Raw genomic sequence first — 19505 nt, 5'->3', positions numbered from 1 at the left:
TCCTTGTTTGCAAATAATACTGAGAAATAAAATATTTACACTTCCAGTTATCCTTCATAAAACTCAACTGAATGCACAACTAGCCAAGACACACACACACACACACACACACACACACACACACACACACACACACACCCGCTCCTTTTTACACTCACTCTCTTGCACATAATAATGACACTGAAGGAATTCCAAGCAGCTTCTTAATCCAAGCAAGTGCTGACTGAGGCTTAGATTGAATGGAGGAAGAACGAGAGATGTTTAGATGTGCAGGTGAAAGGGCAAAGGGGTTTATAGGTGAGTGGACAGAAGTCAAGATCAGAGAATGGGCTTTTTCCTCATAGTATTAGTTCTTTCAAGGTATTCCTTTATCCAAAAAAGAGAGGTAACACGTGTTTTGCACATGTAAAAAAAATAAAATTGGTTCTGCATTTGCTTTCTTCCTAAAGTCCTTTTTTTTTTTTTTTTTTTTTTAATAAGTTTTTTTTAATCAATAAACAAAAACACAGCTCTGTTTTCTGTATGGTTGCCTAAATTCATCTTCTGAACATGTGTTGCTGATTTCTCTAATTTCTTGCTCTGCAGGTATGACTACAGAGAAATGCTGTACAACTCCACATTCTGTCTGGTACCTCGAGGACGACGGCTGGGTTCCTTTCGCTTCTTAGAGGCTTTACAGGTCAGTGATTAAAAACGCACATATTGCTTTTTACTGCTGACTGTATTTTGTTAGAATATAGGCTCATTGCGAATTTTATTCAATATTTTAGGGTGGTGAAAATGTAATCCTAAAACAAGTGTTAAAAAAAAAAAAAGACTAAGTGGGATGTCTCACAACTAAAAGAAACAGCTGCTCCCTGAATCTATGCAGTAGCTATGTTGTAACCGTAAACCCATCTGTAACTCTACGAATATGACCTCCCTGGAAATGTAGCTAAACATCGCGTCAGCATAGTCTGGAACAATTGTGATTGGCTTGTTCACTACCGTCGATTCCTCTCACCCATTTCTAGATACTTTTTTGCCATAGTTTTTAAATCGGTGAGAGAATAACAACCATCGTCAGTATAAGGAATATTAATCATAGTGTCAATACAAGGACTCACAAATGTCAGCAAATTCCTGGAGAGAGAATGCTGATATTGGATGTACAAAGAAGTGAAAAAACTTTAGGGATAAATATGTTCTGTGTCATAGGCTTTACAAAGTCTATATTACACTTTAGTCATCACAGCTGGTAGCATGCCTTGATTTGGGAGGGTTTTTTTTCTTATATATCGGATGCTCCTCCTGATGCAGCCCCTGTTTTTGTTTTTTTGTTTTGTTTTTTTTCTTCTTCCTAGGATTGAATCAGGAATCTTTTCCTTGTTAGACAAATGTGTGATCACTACACTATGGAGCCGCTGTGGCATCTCACCAAATGTAGATCCCAGAGAAGGCAGTCTTTCAGAAATAGGGAAGTAGTCTTCATCACCCTTCATGGATAAAATGGTCCAGTAATTTAAGAACGCTGTTTCTTCTGCACATCTGTGAGGGCATCATTAATATTGGACAGGGTTTGGAGCGGTGCATGCTGCCATCCTACAGTTATGTATAGTTTTTAAATGCCTTATATTTAAAAACAGTCTGCTACTTAGACTGATATTTAATTTTTTTTTGGAAACGGGGTTGTATAGTACAATAGTTCAGGAAATACAAATCATATGCAACATCATGTTTAATTTTGCTTGAAGAAGCTATTTTACACACACACAGTTGTTTTCATATCTTTGTGAGGACATCTAATTGACATAATGCTTTCCTTGCAGCCTACCCTAACCATCAAAAATGAATGCCTAACCCTAACACTTAGCGTAAAAATAACCATAACCTAATTGTAACCCTGACACTAAAACCACATTTTGAGCCTGAAAAATGCCTTCAAGCTCGTGGGGATGGGCATTTTGTCCCTACAAGAGCTGTTGGTCCCCACAAGTATACTGACATTCCAATTTTTGGTCCGCACAAAGATATGTAAACATGGTACACAAACACAGAGTCAGATTATTCTTAAGGAATCACTTTAAAATTTGAACATGAATAAATCTCAGCTGATTTCCAGCCCACAGAAATTGTAAGGTGCTAAGATCATTAAGGCATCATCATTTTACAGTCTTTCTTATATTAAGCAAATATAGATTAAACTGATTCAAGAAATAATGTTGTGTGTCAACACCAAACCTGATCAAACAATGAAGCTCCTCATCAGCACTCGAGAGTGCAAAAAGTGAAGTGCTTATTTAGTCCTAGTAGCTCTCTCACCCAGTGCCAGTCATTTTGTTAATGTGCAGCTAGTCTTACTTTAGTTGCGTATGACTCACAGCTTTTTCTGCCATCTTGTTTCTTTTTTTCCTTTTTTCTTTTTTTAATCTGGTTCAGCTTTTTCCATTCCTTTAGGTGACACCCCCCACCCCACCCCCACCTACTCAAATCTTCCTCCACTTTTGTTTTTGTGTGGCAGAAAACATGTGCCTAATCATTTATGTGAATGGCTACCCTGCATTTAATGTTCCTCAATTATCCAACAAGTGTCCCTAATTCAACCCCAACACAGTAATTATCTCATTCACACCATCTGTCTGTGTTTTAGGTGTACAGATATGGCCAGGCTCATGTAGTGACAGCGTGCTCAGATCATACGTTGAAGAGTGCCTAAGTTAATTTTATTTAACGCATACTTTTACTTGAGGCAATTTATGTTGTTAAATGAATGTTGTAGGAGATGGAACTAAAATGATGAGTTTTGATTTTACCAGAGGTAAAATGGGCACTGCCTCTGTATTGAATGAAATTGGAAGATGATTACATCACAGGGGAGGCCACGCATAGACAGGACGCCAGAGGAGAAAGCTGTGTGTCTGCAGTGGAGTTAGAATGCAGAGGTTGGCTAGATTGTAGGGATGGGCCGTGGCAGGGAGAGGCACTGGGGTGTGTGTAAACACTTATACAAGAAGCAAAGAAGTTGAGTAGGACAGACGCACGGAAATTTGACGGAATTTGTGAAAGCGAACAGGCTGTTGTGAGGCATAATGCCCCAGTGACTGAAGTCAGTGAGTGTAAGGAGTGAAGATTTTCCATCCATCCATCTTCTTCAGCTTTATCCAGGGCCGGGTTGCGGGGCCGGGTCGCGGGGGCAACAGCCTAAGCAGAGGTCTGCCCCGGGGCCTCCTCCCGGTGGGACATGCCCAGAATACCTCACCCAGGAGGTGCCCAGGAGGCATCCTTGTCAGATGCCCGAACCACCTCAGCTGGCTCCTTTCGATGTGGAGCAGCAGCGGCTCTACTCTGAGCCCCTCCCGGATGGCTGACCTTCTCACCCTATCTCTAAGGGAGAGGCCAGCCACCCTTCGGAGGAAGCTTATTTTAGCCGCTTGTATCCGTGATCTCGTTCTTTCGGTCACTACCCACAGCTCGTGGCCATAGGTGAGGGTAGGGACGTAGATCGACCGGTAAATTGAGAGCTTCACTTTTACACTCGGCTCTCTCGTCACCATGACGGACCGGTGCAGCATCCGCATCACTGCGGCCGCAGCACCAATCCGTCTGTCGATCTTCGGCTCCCTTCTCCCATCACTTGCAAACAAGAGCCCGAGATACTTGAACTCCTCCTTTTGGGGCAGGAACTCATCCCCGACCCGGAGTGGGCACTCCACCCTTTTCCGGCTGAGAACCATGGGCTCAGATTTGGAGGTGCTGATCCTCATTCCCGCTGCTGGAGTGAAGATTTTCTTTAAATCTTTATTTAATTAGAGTGAAACTCTTGAGATTTACAGTATCTCTTGCTGTAGTGCCATCGTCCAAGACAGGTATCATTAACCCAGCATGTTTTAGTGGGAGAAAGCAGAGCTTCTGGAAAACATGCAGACCACAACATTTTACCCAGACTTCTAACTTTTTTGGAAACCTGGTTGCAAAGTAATTAAGGAAATCCAATGCTTAATGCTTAGTTCCTCTAGAAGAAAACTACATTATAGGACTGAGTCACCCCTCTTACTTTTATATTTTGGTTCCAAGGAGCCAGTTTTTATTGTGATTTTTAAAGTGGTTTTAAGCAGTAGTTCTCCAGGCTTTCTGAAGGTTTTTCAAAGTTTTTTCTTTGGCCATTGTCAGCTTTTCCATTGATTTTCAGTCTAGTCCTTGTACCTGATCATTTTTCAAAGGTTTTTTTTCTTTTGAACCACATAACACTGATCTATGAAGTCTTCAAGAATTAAAAAAAGTACTTAATTGATGAACCATGTTGTGTCTACACACAACAGATGGCAAACAACCAATTTTAAATAGCATCTTTAAGCACTTCATCATGTGACAAAAATGCACAATTTTTTCCCATTTCCTCAGCTGAGTTGAGTGAAAATGCGAAAGATAAAAGTTAGAAACACAAAAAATAATATTTTTCCACCTAGAATAGGATTACCAAAGAGAACAGGACAGGAGGACAAAGAGGACAAAAGAAGAATTGGCACACACCTAAAAACAAAAGGAAAAAAAACCCATCTACAGTACGTGAACAGTATATGAAAGTCATGCCCTAAAGAAACAGGAAAAATCCAGCAATGACCTATTTTCCTAGCAAAGTATAGAGAACTGAACAGTGGCTTGAGACTTTGGTATAGAATAGTATATATCATAGCAGAAAGTTTGTCATACTGAGTTTTTATAATGGTTCTTTCACATATTGGCTGTGTAATATCCTGAGTTACCTACAAGGGTTTGAAGATTATTTCTCTGTGAGAGCAGCTAGGCAGGTAAAGCATGCAAAGACCTTTGCTAATGACAAGAAGATGATTAGATGAATACTGCAGCGCTCTGATGCACGAGTGTTTGTTCCTGGATGCACAAGACCAATCAGTAATTGGTAGTCCGCTTAACAGATTACAGGAGGCTGCTGTGCACCACTAAGACACAAAGACATCCACCAACAGACACACCTCAGTAAGAATTTCATTCATCTCTTAGACACAGGGGTTTGATAGTTAAGCCATTTTAAAGTTTATCTTCCTTTCCACTAAGTACATTGATCATTTTTATGAAGCCACACTGCTTAGTCACTTTGAGAGGTAGTCGTCACAGTATTGCAGTGATTCTGTGGTTTACGGAAATGTGCTGTGAAAAAAAAGTGTCGATCCAACTGTTTAAATTGCCTTATATGAGTACCTCCTTTTTTTATTGCCTCCTAAAAGAGAAATTATTCCACAAGACCGATGCCTGGTTGTTCCCTTTGAATATGAATATTGAGTATAAATATTTTAAGACTCAGGTAGCAGGCAATATGGCACTGGCAAACTGATTGCACTCTTATCCAACTTCTCCTCCCTGCTTGAGATATTTACTGTAAATTTAAACGTTATTAGCATACTGTGGGTCTCACAAGTTTCACAGGTTCCATTCTTAAAGCGGTTCACCTTATTAACAGTTCATTTTCTCTCTGTATTTGTGGTGTTACTCTTGCAGGCAGCTTGCGTGCCAGTGATGCTAAGTAATGGCTGGGAGCTTCCCTTCTCAGAGATCATCGACTGGAATAGGGCAGCTGTTATTGGGGATGAAAGGCTGCTATTACAGGTAAGCAGAGCTTCTAAGTTAAAAACCTAAAGCAGGATACCCTATATACATATAGAGGTCGAGTGCCATAATAGCTCATTAAAACCTCCTAGAATACCACTAAAAAACACCACTGTCATATTGCCATTTCTTGAATTTTTATTACTTTTTTTTTTTTTTTTTTTAATCCCTCATCACCAGTGAAAGTTATTATAATAAAAGCATTATCTCCTGTCTTGATGTTTTTGGTTATTTTATCAGAATCTAATTCATTGGACAGATTTCAATGCATACATTCATGTGAAAAAGAAGGTTGTCAAAGAACTATAAAAAACTGAGCACGCCACATGATTTAGTAGCATGTAGAACCACATTTGTAGTTTTCTGTGAGTTGCTGCTGTTTTTTGTGGTCATCGTCTTGTTGCATGACTCATTTTCAGCGAAGATTTAGCTGTCAGACAGAGGGCCCCATGTTTGACTCTAGACACACAGAGGAGCTTGTGGTCGACTCAATGACTGCAAGGTGCCCAGGTTCTATGGTTTTGAAACAAGCCAAAATCATCACGACTCCACCACTGTGCTTGATAGTGTGTATGAGTCATTTGTGCTGATATGTTCTTGTTTCTCTTTTTTTCCTTTGTTTGTTTTCCAAATGTGGTGCTGTGAATTGTCTCCACTTCTGCTCCAGAAGTTTTGTAGTTTGTTCAGGTGCGACTTTGCAAGTCATGCTAAAATATTCTTTTTAGAGAGAAAAACCTTTCTTCTGGCAGTCCTTCCAAACAAGCCATGCTTGTTCAGGCTTTTGCAAATTTTACTATCATGATGTTTAACATTTAAATTGCTAACTGAGGCCTACGTAGCCCACCCACCCCCAATTTCTAAACATTGCACTGTCTGACCTCGTTCAATGGTCAGACAGTCTTCCTGTTCAATGGCTGCTTGTGTTTCGGGGCTTTGCTTTGAAATGTCTCCATAGGTCTTGACACCGAGCTTGTCACTCATGCCGAATGTGGTCACCATCAATTTTGCGATTTTGAATTTCCTAGGATGTTGAGTCGTGGTAAAATAGTGGCCTTGTGTTAAAATGCACAAACTGCCAACACTTCTGCTTTTATACATGTGATCACACTTGATGTTTAATAAAGTGTACCTTTTTAGAAATGGGATAAGTAACAATGCTGGCTTCTCAAATCTGTTATCATGAAAGTATTTGGTTATTCAGTTTTGTATTAATTTTTTTCACCAATTTTGACTTCCTGTTTTGCTCCGACGTGACGGTGATGAAGGAAGCTGTAGTACCCATACTTGCCAAATGTACAAGAGACTTTAGTGCTTGTGATGAACATTGTCAGTATCGGTTCTAGTAAAGTGTCATCATACATTATCTATTATTTGTTCATATGATAACATTTTACATACAACTCTAAGGGTGTTAATTCTCATAGATGACGATGATGTAGATTGAAGGTGAGTTTTAGTTTTTTTCCCCTAAACACTGAAGGTTTTTGGCATGTCTTAAAAAGAGATGGTAACAGCAGCATGCAGGTGTTCCTTGCTTCTTTTTTCCAGTTTTTGTTTATGTCAGCTAGCAAGTGCAAAGTGTCTGAATATTGCTGCATTTTGAGGGCACATCTTCGATGACCTCCATGAATTGTTCAGTGCTGATTTATTGGTTTTAACCCCTTTAACCTGAAACTACTATACAGCAGAACTGATTTGTGTATTGAGATTATCCAGTTTAAGCTGTTCTTTTCTACTTTCTTCATTAAAATAAATGTTCTTGCATATCTTACCTGTTCCCTAGATCCCTTCAACAGTGCACTCCATCCACCAAGATAAGATCCTCTCTCTGAGACAGCAGACACAGTTCCTGTGGGAGGCTTATTTCAACTCTGTGGAGAAGATAGTACTGACCACACTGGAGGTACATACACACCTACATACAACTCTCCACATGTGTGTCACTATATACAGGCGTAAAAGTGCTGTGTATTATTTGTCATATTTTAAAACCTCACTACTGTGTTAGTATTTTTCACTTCTGTATTTGTGCATAAATACAAGCGTAAAAAAATAGTTAAATTATAAATCTATTAGTTGTCTTATCATTTAGGAATGATTCTATTCTTTTCATTATTCTTATCGACTTTGTGGTGACGTATTATCAGTACAGACTGTGTAGTAGCACTAGTACAATGAAAATGCTCAAAACCACATTGAAAACCAAGAGGAGTGATGTATATTGTTAAGCACTGCTGTCATGTTTTGAGGCTGCGTATCGCTGTGGCTTGGCTATCAATCATGTCAGTAGTTTGTTCCTGTCAGACTCCATTTATCTGTAGGCTTCCCGGTGAATAGCAGCCTATCACGCTGCTCTTGGGCTAGAGTTACAAACAGACAAAGATGAGAGCTGTAAAGAATGGAAAAAGGATAAAGAGGCGAGAAAAAAAGCAAAAAGGATATTGTAAAGCTGTGGAAGTGAGGATTTTTTTCTTTAAACTCATCCTCTGTTTACATGGTTAAATATTTGTGTCTATAAATTTACCTGACACTATTTTATGACAACAAATGAAGGTGACCTCTAAGTGACTGAAAAACTATCTGAATGGCAGGTGAAGAAGATCATGTTACAGCTGTTTTCCATAACATGCAGTCAGTCTTATGACTGACTGCAATTCACACCAATAATAGTTATGCTCGTATAACTTTACAGACATTTCATACCAAGAGTAAGTAAGTCAGAGCATTAGAAGGCAGAGATGGCTTTTCCGTGTCAGCGGGCTAAAGTTACAACCCCGAGAAGCTGATGTTCGATCTGTTTACACTCAGCATCTTAACCCTGTACCGACATATCCCACAGTGCAACACCAAATTAGCTATGTTTTGACTCCTGATGCACTCTTTTAGCGAGCTACCATTATCTGGGGATTCTTGATATTTTGCCATAAACAAGGTAAAAGTGAACCTGAACAATCACGTTTATCACCACATGTATTCTGCTAGAAATAAACAGGGTTTGTTGTGGTCTGTAGCTGCACCATAACTACTGAGGACACATAACATTTCTATTAGGATATCCTCTTAATGTCTAGGAGTCATCTGGGAATGTCAGTGGGAACAGGTGATGCTTGGGCTTGCAAAGCTTACAAGCATACAGAATGTAATATTGGACTAAATAACTAAACATGACTTTTAATTTCGTTACAGAGAGTCCATTGCGAAAAACTGTCATGACATTCTGATTTTTTTTTTAAAAATCGTTCTTAAACGATTTATTTAAATGTATTTATTTTAGTTTGTTTTTTTTTAAAGGAAGAAGAAAAAAGGAAAACAAAATCAAGCATCGTAATGTTTTCCTAAAAATAAAAGGGGGAAAACTGGGTTCATTCAGTTCTCACAAGATCACGACAACAGGGAGAATTTCATGGTTTGAGTTAAAGCTATGTCACAACTGCTGTTACTCAATATTAATGATGTCAGTGAGGTAAAATATTATTTTACCATTTCTATATTTGGTACCAGTGCACATTTTGAGCTTCAAACACACTTGATGTCAAATGCAGTGGACTGAATGATCAGATCTCTATTTGGATTTAAAAATTCTAAAAAATTGAGCTTGACTTGAAAAAAATAAGTGCTGCAAATTTGTCCAGCGAAATGATGTGTTTGGTCTGAGAAATATTTTTAATGCATGAAACATTCACACGACGTTTATGCATCTGGTGCATAAAGGCTTTTACTGTGTGAGGATCTTACAACATCGGATTTCAGCGTTTTGAACTGATGTCTGTTTTCACAGATTCATATCATCTCAATTTCTCAAAATAGATCGGTCACTGTCAATTCTAGTCTAAATCCAACTCTGTCATTTGTTACACATATATAAAATATACCGATGAAAACCTGAAATTCATAACTGGGAAACTGAAAGATGAGAAATTACAAAGCACAGCCAAAAATTAGTTGACAAAAACCCTAAAAGAGATTCAAATAACAGAATGAAAGGACGTTTATTAGAAGGCACAACAAGATGAAGACAAAAAGCCCCTCATTTGTATTCTGCAGGATCCTTATTTATTTGAAGTGACTCGTAATTTCAGTTGTTAATTTTGAGAAGTGCCAGAGGATCTGTGCCTGCACTCAGTCCCAAGCAGCATGTTGGATTGGACATGCACAATCTCGACGCACAACTCTATTTCCTCAGTCCTTGTGAGAACAGTGAGAAGTTTCTTTGTCTTGAAATAACTCAGGAAAAGCACTGTTGTGATTTTATTTATGATCAAATTACAAATTTACTGAAAAATGTGATCTTGCCCCACCCCCCCACTCCCCTCTCCTATTCTTGTAGATAATTCAGGACCGGGTGCTGCTGCACACCTCAAGAAGTAACCTCATGTGGAACAGTCTTCCTGGAGGTCTTTTCACCCTGCCTCAGTACTCCACCTCCCTGAGAGACTTTCCCTTCTACTACGCTGAGCTGGGTCAGTTAATCAATCATGCATGCAGTATAGGAACAACATTACTGAGAGACCCCAGGCTTGGTTAGACTGATTTTATTTATGGCACAACACAGAAACAGGTGGTGTGTGACAGGTGTTAAGTGCTTGTAAACTAATATGTAAATCACGGACAAGTTATGTAATGCATATTTATTATTTTATGATTTGTCAGAGAAGCACATCAGTTACACTTGCCATGTTGTGTTTGTGCTAATTTGTGTTAATTGGCCAGATATTTGGCTTGTTGTTGACACTGGGATTTGGTTAACTGGCTTCCTTTCCTTTACAGACCTAATTAGACCTGTTCAGCTATGCATCCACACAGCTTGAAGTAGATGTGTGAGAAGAAAAAGGTTGTTTTTTAAATACCGTGTCCTGTTTTTTTTGTTTTTTTGCCTTCTAGGTATTAAGCCACCTTCTAAGTTTACAGCGATCATTCATGTGGTCACTCCACTGGTCTCCCAGTCCCAGCCGGTCATGAAGTTACTTGTCGCTGTGGCCAAATCCCAGTACTGTGCCCAGGTCAATAAAAACCCAACACACATGTACACACAGCTATGCTCAGACACACCCGATCCACAGAGGTTATTCCGTGACGCTGATGTGATTTCCTTCTGTCAGTTAATTTAAATGTTTTGCATCCTAAAATGCAGAAAGTTTCCAAAGCATTATTTAAAGACATTTTCCGGACAACCCACACAAGCAAAGCCGCTTTGGTAGGAAAGGGAGGTCTGCTGCTATGTCATTGCTCAGGTTTATCGTATCACCAAAGTGCGGCTGTTGGTTTAAAGCTGCTTTTGAACTGCAGTATTTTATTCATGCTGGAGAGATGAAGGGAGGCTGTCCAAATCATTTGCATTTGCAACATTCCTGCCACAACACATCCACCCCAACACTCCACTCTCTCCGGATCCTTTTATACTCTGGTAATGCACACTGTAGGAAATATAAGAAGCCATTAGCAGTAGAACTATGTAATCTACAGCTGTTCTGCTGACGTGAAAGTTGTGCTTAAATACTGTTGAAATTCAGACACAGAGCTGTTTAAGATATGGTGGCAGTGTTTTAACTACTATGTGTCTGTGCTGTGTTTTGCAGCACGGGTTTCGGTGTGTTCATTCAATCCTGTCGCCTTTTTCAGTGAATATTGGGTTCACAGTACATTTTGTTTCAGCATTTACAGTAATGACACATCACTGTCGTGTAGGTGGTGTGACAGTTCTGAAAATAGATATGCAGTTTCATGAAGATGCTGTTGTCTTCTACAAAGCTAGTAAAGAGATGATTTTGAAATTAAAATGAGGTCTTCTTCATGGTGTTTATCTTTAATCCATACTTTTTTCCCCTCTTTGTGCAGGTGATAGTTTTGTGGAACTGTGAAAAGCCTCTTCCTGCCAAGCACCGCTGGCCTGCCACATCAGTCCCTGTTACTGTAATAGAAGGAGAAAGCAAGGTAAAAACCTTAGGCGTGTATGTGTCATATTACGCAAGTTGTCCACATTTGGTTTTATTTCACAAATCTTCTTAAACTGAATAAAATGTATTTATTGGACTGCACACAGTATTCAACAATGTCAAAACAAAAACAGTTTTTGCAGTTATGTGTGTGTTTAATTTAAAATTAACCACTGAAATGTTACATAAGCATTCATACCTTTACTTGGTGCTTGGTTTAAGCGGAAGTACACCTATTTTCTTTTTTCCCCATTCTTCTCGGAAGAATCACTAAAGCTCAACCTGGGCTGCATCAGTGAATTCTATTAGTGGGAATCAGTGCAGACGGCACAGGTGAATTTCTAACAAGTACAGCCTTTGGGTCCTTTTTAATTTACTGTTTACTGCATGACCTTTTATGCTTTCAACACTTACTAATCTAAGACCACAGCCTCCCTAATGCAGGAGGATGCTAGAGTGTGTCAGCTATAGGTTCAATATCTAAACCTATTTTATATTTACTGGGGATTCGATACAAAAATGTTGGATTTATCATTTAGGTCTCAGAAATAATGAAGAAGACTTAAATTTTAAGCATAAGTGCTTTTCAGACATGGCACTGGAACGTTGTGTCTTTCTCTCTCACTTCTTGGAGCTTGATTCAAGGAGGTTTATCGGTATTTATCCTGTAAACATGTTTCCAAGCAAAATGAAACTTGTAGTGTATAAGAAACTTGCAGGTATTTATTCAACTAAAGCCCCGTGGGTCGAATGCCAGTGTGGCCAACAAGGTTGTTGCTGACAGCGATTAAAAACCCACATTCTACACTTTGATTAAAAGTGACATTTAGAAGTCTAGACACATTTTTATTTTTTAGTCCTTATGATCACTTAATAAAATAGTTATTTTTAACTATATTTAGAGAGATATATGAGAGACTGTAGGGAAAAGCACTCTTCTACTTATGGATCCTGATCTGTGTTTTTAAGCTCCTCATTAACACGGTGTGTTTGTACTGTCACTGACTCTGTAAGATGAACAGCTCTGTAGCACAAAGAGACATGAAAGACACTGACTGTTGGTGCCGTCTGTTAAGCACATGCACCTCACTTGTGCTCATATGAGGCTAATTCATACAGTGTCATTTGGTAATCAGCTGCACAGTAAAGCTGTTTGTTCTTTTCTCTCGCCCAGTCACATTTGCTTGTGTTTTCCAAATCACACCAGGTGATAAGCAGCCGCTTTCTGCCCTACAACACTATCCCCACCGATGCTGTACTCAGTCTGGACGAGGACACGGTGCTTTCCACTACAGAGGTCAGACTGTCATCATACTTCACTTGTACTGTGTTTTCATTTAAGACCAAAAGTGGCCCAAGTTCGAGCTAGTCATTGTCTATTTATCATCTCTCTCTCTATGCTGTTGGTACACTTCTCTGGAATCATCTGTTCTCCTGTCCTCATGTGCTGTGTTTTCTGCCCGTCTCACTTTGTTTCTCTGTGATCTCGATCCAGGTTGACTTTGCCTTCACAGTGTGGCAGAGTTTCCCAGACCGCATTGTTGGTTACCCGGCCCGTAGCCACTTCTGGGACAGCAACAAAGAGCGGTGGGGTTACACATCTAAATGGACCAATGACTACTCCATGGTGCTGACCGGGGCTGCTATCTATCACAAGTACTGTCACTCATCTCCGATTCCATTTAGTCCAGAGCTTACACAGTTTCTCCTTTTATTATAATCAGTCACTCTGTCAAACTTCCTGTTTAGATACTACCACGACTTGTACACCACCTACCTTCCAGCCAGTCTGAAGATCATGGTTGACCAGATGTCCAACTGTGAGGACATTCTCATGAATTTTTTGGTGTCGTTGGTGACTAAACTGCCACCTATCAAGGTCACCCAGAAGAAACAATACAAGGAAACCATGATGGGACAGGTGGGGCATTTATTTTTTTTTTCTTAAATTGTGTTGATGGTTTTGTGGATTTGTTTATTATCATCCACAGTTAAGTGTTTTATGCTCTGATAGCCTTTAGTTCCACTAAATCCCTCCTGTCAAGGAACAAAACAAAACAGTCGTCATTTGTAAACCTGAATTTAAATTTGTATTCTTGCAATATTGCCTCAGAAAGGTCACTGTCATTGGTGATGAATCATTTATTTTGTTGATCTCTTACCCTCTGCCACTGTCTGTGTCTCTCGCACCTTCAATCCACAGAGCTCCCGAGCATCTCGTTGGGCTGACCCGGACCATTTTGCCCAGCGTCAGACCTGCATGAACAAGTTTGCCAACTGGTTTGGCACCATGCCCCTGATCCATTCTCAAATGAGGCTGGACCCAGTCCTGTTCAAAGACCAGGTGTCCATACTGCGGAAAAAGTACAGGGACATAGAGAGGCTATAACCTTCCTGAGCCCCCCCGTTCTCTGGACACTACAAAGAAAGAGCGAGGGGGGCGACCATACAGAGATGCGCACAGCCTTTTCAGAGTTGCATGGATGGATCAGTAGAGAAGCAAATGGGGTTTGGAACTGGGGAAAAAGAAACTGGAACAGATGCGGCTGTGTCTTTTTTTTTGTTCTTGGTACTTCCTCCGTGTCTCCTTTCTGACCTACTGTAATGTGTACTGGAGAGACCTGACCACAAGAGTCCCACTATTTACACTGACTACCACCTGCTGAAGCTCACCTGAGGAGCTAAAGGTTCTCGACCTTGAAGCAAAGCGGTCTTGGAGTCTGAATTCACAGCTTGCTGCTTCAGTATCCCGTCAGTGGCAAACCACTTTCAACCCCGCTGAAAGAGACAGGTCTGGTCTGTACACTATGCACAGGATTCTGCAAGTTTTTGCTGATAGAATATTACTGATAATTATGAAGAGGATAACACTATTTTGGATTGTGTTTAGCTATTTTTTTATACAGTGGATGAACGGCCAGCACTACTCTTTCTGTATTGTCTTAAAACCAATAGTTTAGAGTGGGTTAAGAGAGGAAACAAAGCCGCGACCACAGAATTGAGTTGCGGTCGTTGATCTGATATTCACAGTGCCTCACAGTTTTATCTGATGCCGTTGGGATCTGGGAATCTCCGAAAAAGACATGGTGCAGAATGAGCACTTTGATCTTGCTGCTGTCAGTTTTATCTTATTTTGTTGGTTTCCCCCGTCATTTGTTATTTTCTGTGTAAATGAAATCATGGAACGTGGAGTAAAATCTTCCTAGTCAGCTTTTATATATTTTGTTGTAGCTCTTTCATTCATGCTTTCATTCATATGAGCAAAAAAAGAAAAAATCTGAGTCTTGTCATGTGCTATTCTGATTACATTCTCATGGTATAATTATAATGGTGTTAAAGCCAACTTACACAACTAGATTTGCAAATGCAGGGATAGAAATCTCTCATTGAATCCAAGACTGTACTTCCCTGAGAGCTTTTTAGAAAAAAGTCTTCTTAAATAACAAGCTAGGATACTTGTACATGTGTTTTGGCTAGAACAATACAGCTTTGCCTTTGTTAGAACAGGCTTAGCAAACTGAGCCAACTAATTGAAACACACACCACTGTGAAAAGGCAAGAAAGAAAAACTTTTTGGCAAGATTTATATATATGCCTAAATCCTCATAAATCATTTAAACCCTTTATCTAATTTAAAAATGATACTGAAGAGACTACCACTTTTCCTCACTTAGAATAAATAAATAGGACGCGGCTGACAAACATTTGCACCGAGCATTTGCATTATTTCTAACTGGGTAGAAATGTTCAGCTTGGGGAATGTCCTGGAGATCCTGTAGTAAGGGATTATTCTCAATGTTCCTTTTAAAGAATACACACAATCAAAAACCTCACTGATAATTACAGATTTAAACTTGCCCTCAGATTGGCATTATGACACTGTGCGTACCCCGCATTTAACAAGTGTAATCCAAAACAAAGACACTGGAAAGTATTTTCCACAATTCAGTATGTCAGTCTGGTAAATTATCTCCCGGCCTCTGCTACATATATTAGTCTTCTAAATCTGAGAGGCATATCTAATTTTCTGCAGTAATATATGCTGACTGCCAAGAAGAAATCGGGATTTTCTGCTTCTTTATTAAACAATTTCTGATTGTTGGATCCTATTAGCAGCATTTGTTTTTTGGTTTATATGTCATATCATTTTATCTAAAACGTTGTCACGTGATGATTTTTAGAATGGGGCATGTGTTTTTGAATCACTGCATCATCCAGGCAAAATGTAATGCAATTCTTTAGAACTCTAACCCCTTAACCCCTGTACATCCTTTAATAATTTGTTTTGTTTGTTTCTGTTAGTTTTTTTTTTAAAGAAGATCAAGCATATGATTAGTTTGATAAGCTCCTCGGCCCTTTGTATGTGCCAATACAAGCATTCGTTTTTTTTCCATTTCCCTTTCTCATATGAAGAACTCCATTCGCCTTCTCATATTTATTTGGTCCAGCAGGTGTGTTTTTTCTGTCTATATGGGGAGAAAAAGGAAGGGGAAGTCCAAAGATGAGGGTGCTGCATGGTATTTTTCACTTCAGAGAATGTGCTATCAGCTTGACAGTAAATTTAAAAAACAAAAAACAGAATTGCATTTCTGAAATAAACTCTGTGCAATATATATAAGGTGACATTTTCTCTATCTTTTTCTTTTCTGTGCCCTTGTGTTAATATCTGAGAGGGCGAGAGGTTACATATTGATGTGCCTTCAGAAGAAATACTGTCACGAGTTTAAAGTTTTCCTCATCTGCCTTTTGCTTCGTAGTGTTTTTTTCCTTTATCAAAATCCAGTAACTCATAGTGGCTGCCTAAATGATATTGTTCAACACTGGAATGCTATAACCACACATCTGATACAAACATTCCTGCCTTTTCTGTAATAGCATAATTTTTCAATGTCTTCTTGAACTCATCCTGACACGCATACTGCCTTGTATTACTGTACTTGCGAATTCCCCCGAAAATCCTCCTCCTTCCCAGTTGTCATAGCGGTAGTAGTACATGTAATACACATACTGTAAATTTTCACACGCGGTATTCATCTGACAGGATTGTGACCTGAATGAATCTCTGCCTGCTTCCTTCACTCTCTTCTGTAACTGCAGACCTAATTTTATAGAGATTAAGCTGGAAAGATAGTGGAAAATTCTGAATTTTGTAAAATGAATTTTATAAAAACAAATCAGGGGCGAGGAAAAAAAAAATCTAATAAAATGTTTGATATAAGTTTACGGTTTTCTTTGTGTGGTTTTTGGTTTTAATTTTCGTTACTTTGAAACTAAAGTTGGAATTTTGTTTGGCTGCGATCCGGATACCCTTTTTTTGCTCTGTTCCCTTTTCCTGTTTGACCTACCCACAACCCATTTTTAGGCTCCCAAAACATATTTTGTGTACTGTGCACACTAAAGAAGAGCCAAACTGAATAATGCTTCCAGCTTCCTTCTTGTGCTTGTGTGAATTTCATCCTATGCCAAGAAACTGCAGTGTTTACATAAATCTGTGTCAGGATGATTGGTTTAGACACGCTGCATAAATAACAGCATCTATCCAGGATGATCCCATGGTGCATGAGAGCTGCCAACTCAGCTGGAGCAACAGCTACAGGAAAGATTGCTTCCCTCCAATACACTCGCACGCACACACACACACACACAAACTCAACTGGGCAAAACTCAAAGCAAAAAAAGATCTGCAGTTGGAAAAAGCTGGACTAATGCCCAGTCAGGATGAATTATCATGTCACACCAAAAAGAACACCATTTGGACACTCACACCAGGTCCACATCCACGGTGTGGTCCAATTCAGAAAGAAATGATTTAGATGCGTCGCTGAAAATGTGTAGTTTTAGATAAACTGAAGTGGGAAACTACAGAGGTGATACCGCTGGAGTTTTTCCACAGCGCCTTGGGGATGCTATCCAATGCCAAAAGTATTCTTGTATTTTTTTTTTTTTTTTTTAATGTTCTGCAAATCAGTTCAACTTTCCTTAATCCTGGTGATGAGATGTGTATCTGCTGTGGTGATGGGTCTCAGTTTTGGCAGGCAGGACAATTCCCTGCTGTCGGATTAAGCACTGTGACTCAGGGCCAAATCTGAGAAATGCCACTCCCTATCAGATAACATTATGCCATGCTAAGAGAAATGATTGAGGACACACTCAAGCTTCAGAAAGAGAAGAAAGGGCTTCTTTTTTTCTCTCTCTATCTCTGCTGCATTTGAAGTCATAAGACATATTATTTTCTGTAGTGCCAATATAGATCTCTTGGGATATGGGAATTTATATAGTCATGGTGTCTGTTTGCCTTACTTTACTTCAAACACTGCAACTAAAAACAATTCATAAAGGATTTCATGTTTCTTCCATGCTGCCTTTTGGGATAAAATCCTGAGAGTCATTGTGCATTTTGAACTATATTGAGGGAGCACATTTGCTTTTCTGTTACACTTCTATTGCAAGTGGTATAAAACACTTAACTGTCTTTATCCATAATAAAAAAATAAAAAAAAGTAGATGATATCTAGTCTATGCAAATGCATATATTTAAAGAAAACTAAGCACGTGAGGAATAAGTCATTTAGAGTTTGAAGAGTACATCTGCAGCTCATCTGAATGCCATACAGGACTTCTAACAGGCAGTTACGTTGCAGAAGAGTTGATGGTGCTCCCTGTGGTGACTTAATTGAATACATTTAGATTAGGGACATTATTGCTCTAATAACCAGAATCAATTAATTTCACAGGATTAAAGGAATACAAGTCCTAAGTATTTGCCTAGATAAAAATCTCCAGCTGTTTTTAGGCTTCATCCTTTTCTGCAAGTCTCTGCATATAAGAATGCAGTACAGCCTAAGTGGGGTTTTTTCAACTTAAATAGAGCTTTGCAGATAATAATATACTTCTGTTTTTTAGATGTAGATAATCAGATGCATTCAGGCTTTGACTCAAACCTTGTACATCAAACGTAGGAGCTCATCTAAAGCAGGAAAGCATCAACAGAGAAGTGGCTGCTTTCTCTAAAGCTATTAAGGCGTATCCGTCACATCATAGCTGCAGACAGCAATCATCTAGATAATATTATCTTGTTTAACAGATGGAAGCTCAAAACTGTGTTGCGATCCAGACGCGGCTCTGGAGTAAAGTGTGTTAAAATGGGTCATAGACCATTTTCTAAAACTTCATACGATGTCCCCATAAATTAGTGATGTAATCCATTCAAACACCTCCATCCAGTTTTGAAATATATTCACTTTTTATGTATTTTTGCCCCCAATGTAATCTGGCCTAGATCACATTGACTGAATGCACGAGGAATGTGGCGGCATTATGTGATTGTGGTGCATAAACAGACCTTGTGACTTCATACTGTCTTGTTAGGATTTGATGTTCACTGAAGATGACTAATAATATTGTTATGAATCAGTTCTTTAACAACGAATTTAACAGAGTAATTCCTCTGATATCTCCCTCATATAGTGATACAGAGCTTTGCTGCTGCTGCTAAATTACAAACATGCTCAGCTGGCAGCAGTTGTAATGCAACAGATGCTGTAGCCTATGAGACAAATCCTCTTAGTGCATTTTGTAATTTGATTGTAGATGAGTCAGTCTGTTAGCCATGTTCCTCATCTCTGTGTCTAAAATGGTTTATGGACTGCATGGATGACCACTTCACTGCCCACTAAGGATACTGTTAGAAGGATTGACATTGTTTGAGTGTTACCATCCCACGTGAATACAACCGATCATTTTTTGCTCTTTACATAGTCTTTAACATAACCTTGATTAGCTCAGTCGCCTTAGCAAGTCCTAAAAAAGATTATTAATATGTATTATTGTGGTTGTTGTTGTTGTTGTTGAAATTTTAATAATACATACGCGATATATATTTCAGAATTTAAAATTACCTTGGCGATCTCTGTGCAACAGCGCCTCCTATCCTCCGCTGCCGTTCACAGCAGGCTGTCTGTTAGTATCACC

General features: G+C 39.2%; 1 protein-coding gene and 1 long non-coding RNA gene across 2 annotated transcripts in view; one reads left to right on the top strand and one right to left on the bottom strand.

Annotated features, from left to right (window-relative positions):
- LOC146698215 (exostosin-1b-like) overlaps positions 1-14752 on the top strand; it is a 41510-nt gene extending 26758 nt beyond the window's left edge. Inside the window, exons 2-11 of the mRNA XM_085473241.1 lie at positions 586-679; positions 5494-5601; positions 7385-7504; positions 9929-10061; positions 10483-10601; positions 11437-11532; positions 12742-12831; positions 13030-13190; positions 13284-13455; positions 13738-14752. Coding sequence (XP_085329367.1) covers positions 586-679; positions 5494-5601; positions 7385-7504; positions 9929-10061; positions 10483-10601; positions 11437-11532; positions 12742-12831; positions 13030-13190; positions 13284-13455; positions 13738-13923 — 1279 coding nt within the window. The 3' untranslated portion in view covers positions 13924-14752. The remainder of the gene's footprint in view (positions 1-585; positions 680-5493; positions 5602-7384; positions 7505-9928; positions 10062-10482; positions 10602-11436; positions 11533-12741; positions 12832-13029; positions 13191-13283; positions 13456-13737) is intronic.
- On the bottom strand, positions 13318-19500 carry LOC146698214 (uncharacterized). The gene is made up of 3 exons (XR_014923001.1): positions 19433-19500; positions 13697-13887; positions 13318-13571 (listed from the first exon to the last, which is right to left on the bottom strand). It is a non-coding gene; the product is annotated as an uncharacterized LOC146698214 (long non-coding RNA).
- Positions 19501-19505: the final 5 nt, after the last annotated feature.

The sequence above is a fragment of the Copadichromis virginalis genome, linkage group LG11 (assembly GCF_057382275.1).
Source record: "Copadichromis virginalis isolate Kocher_CV1m ecotype Utaka linkage group LG11, C_Virginalis_male_GT1.1, whole genome shotgun sequence".
Lineage (NCBI taxonomy): Eukaryota > Metazoa > Chordata > Actinopteri > Cichliformes > Cichlidae > Copadichromis > Copadichromis virginalis.
Note: the sequence above shows the minus strand (reverse complement) of the source record. Positions and strands in the feature narration are given on the sequence as shown.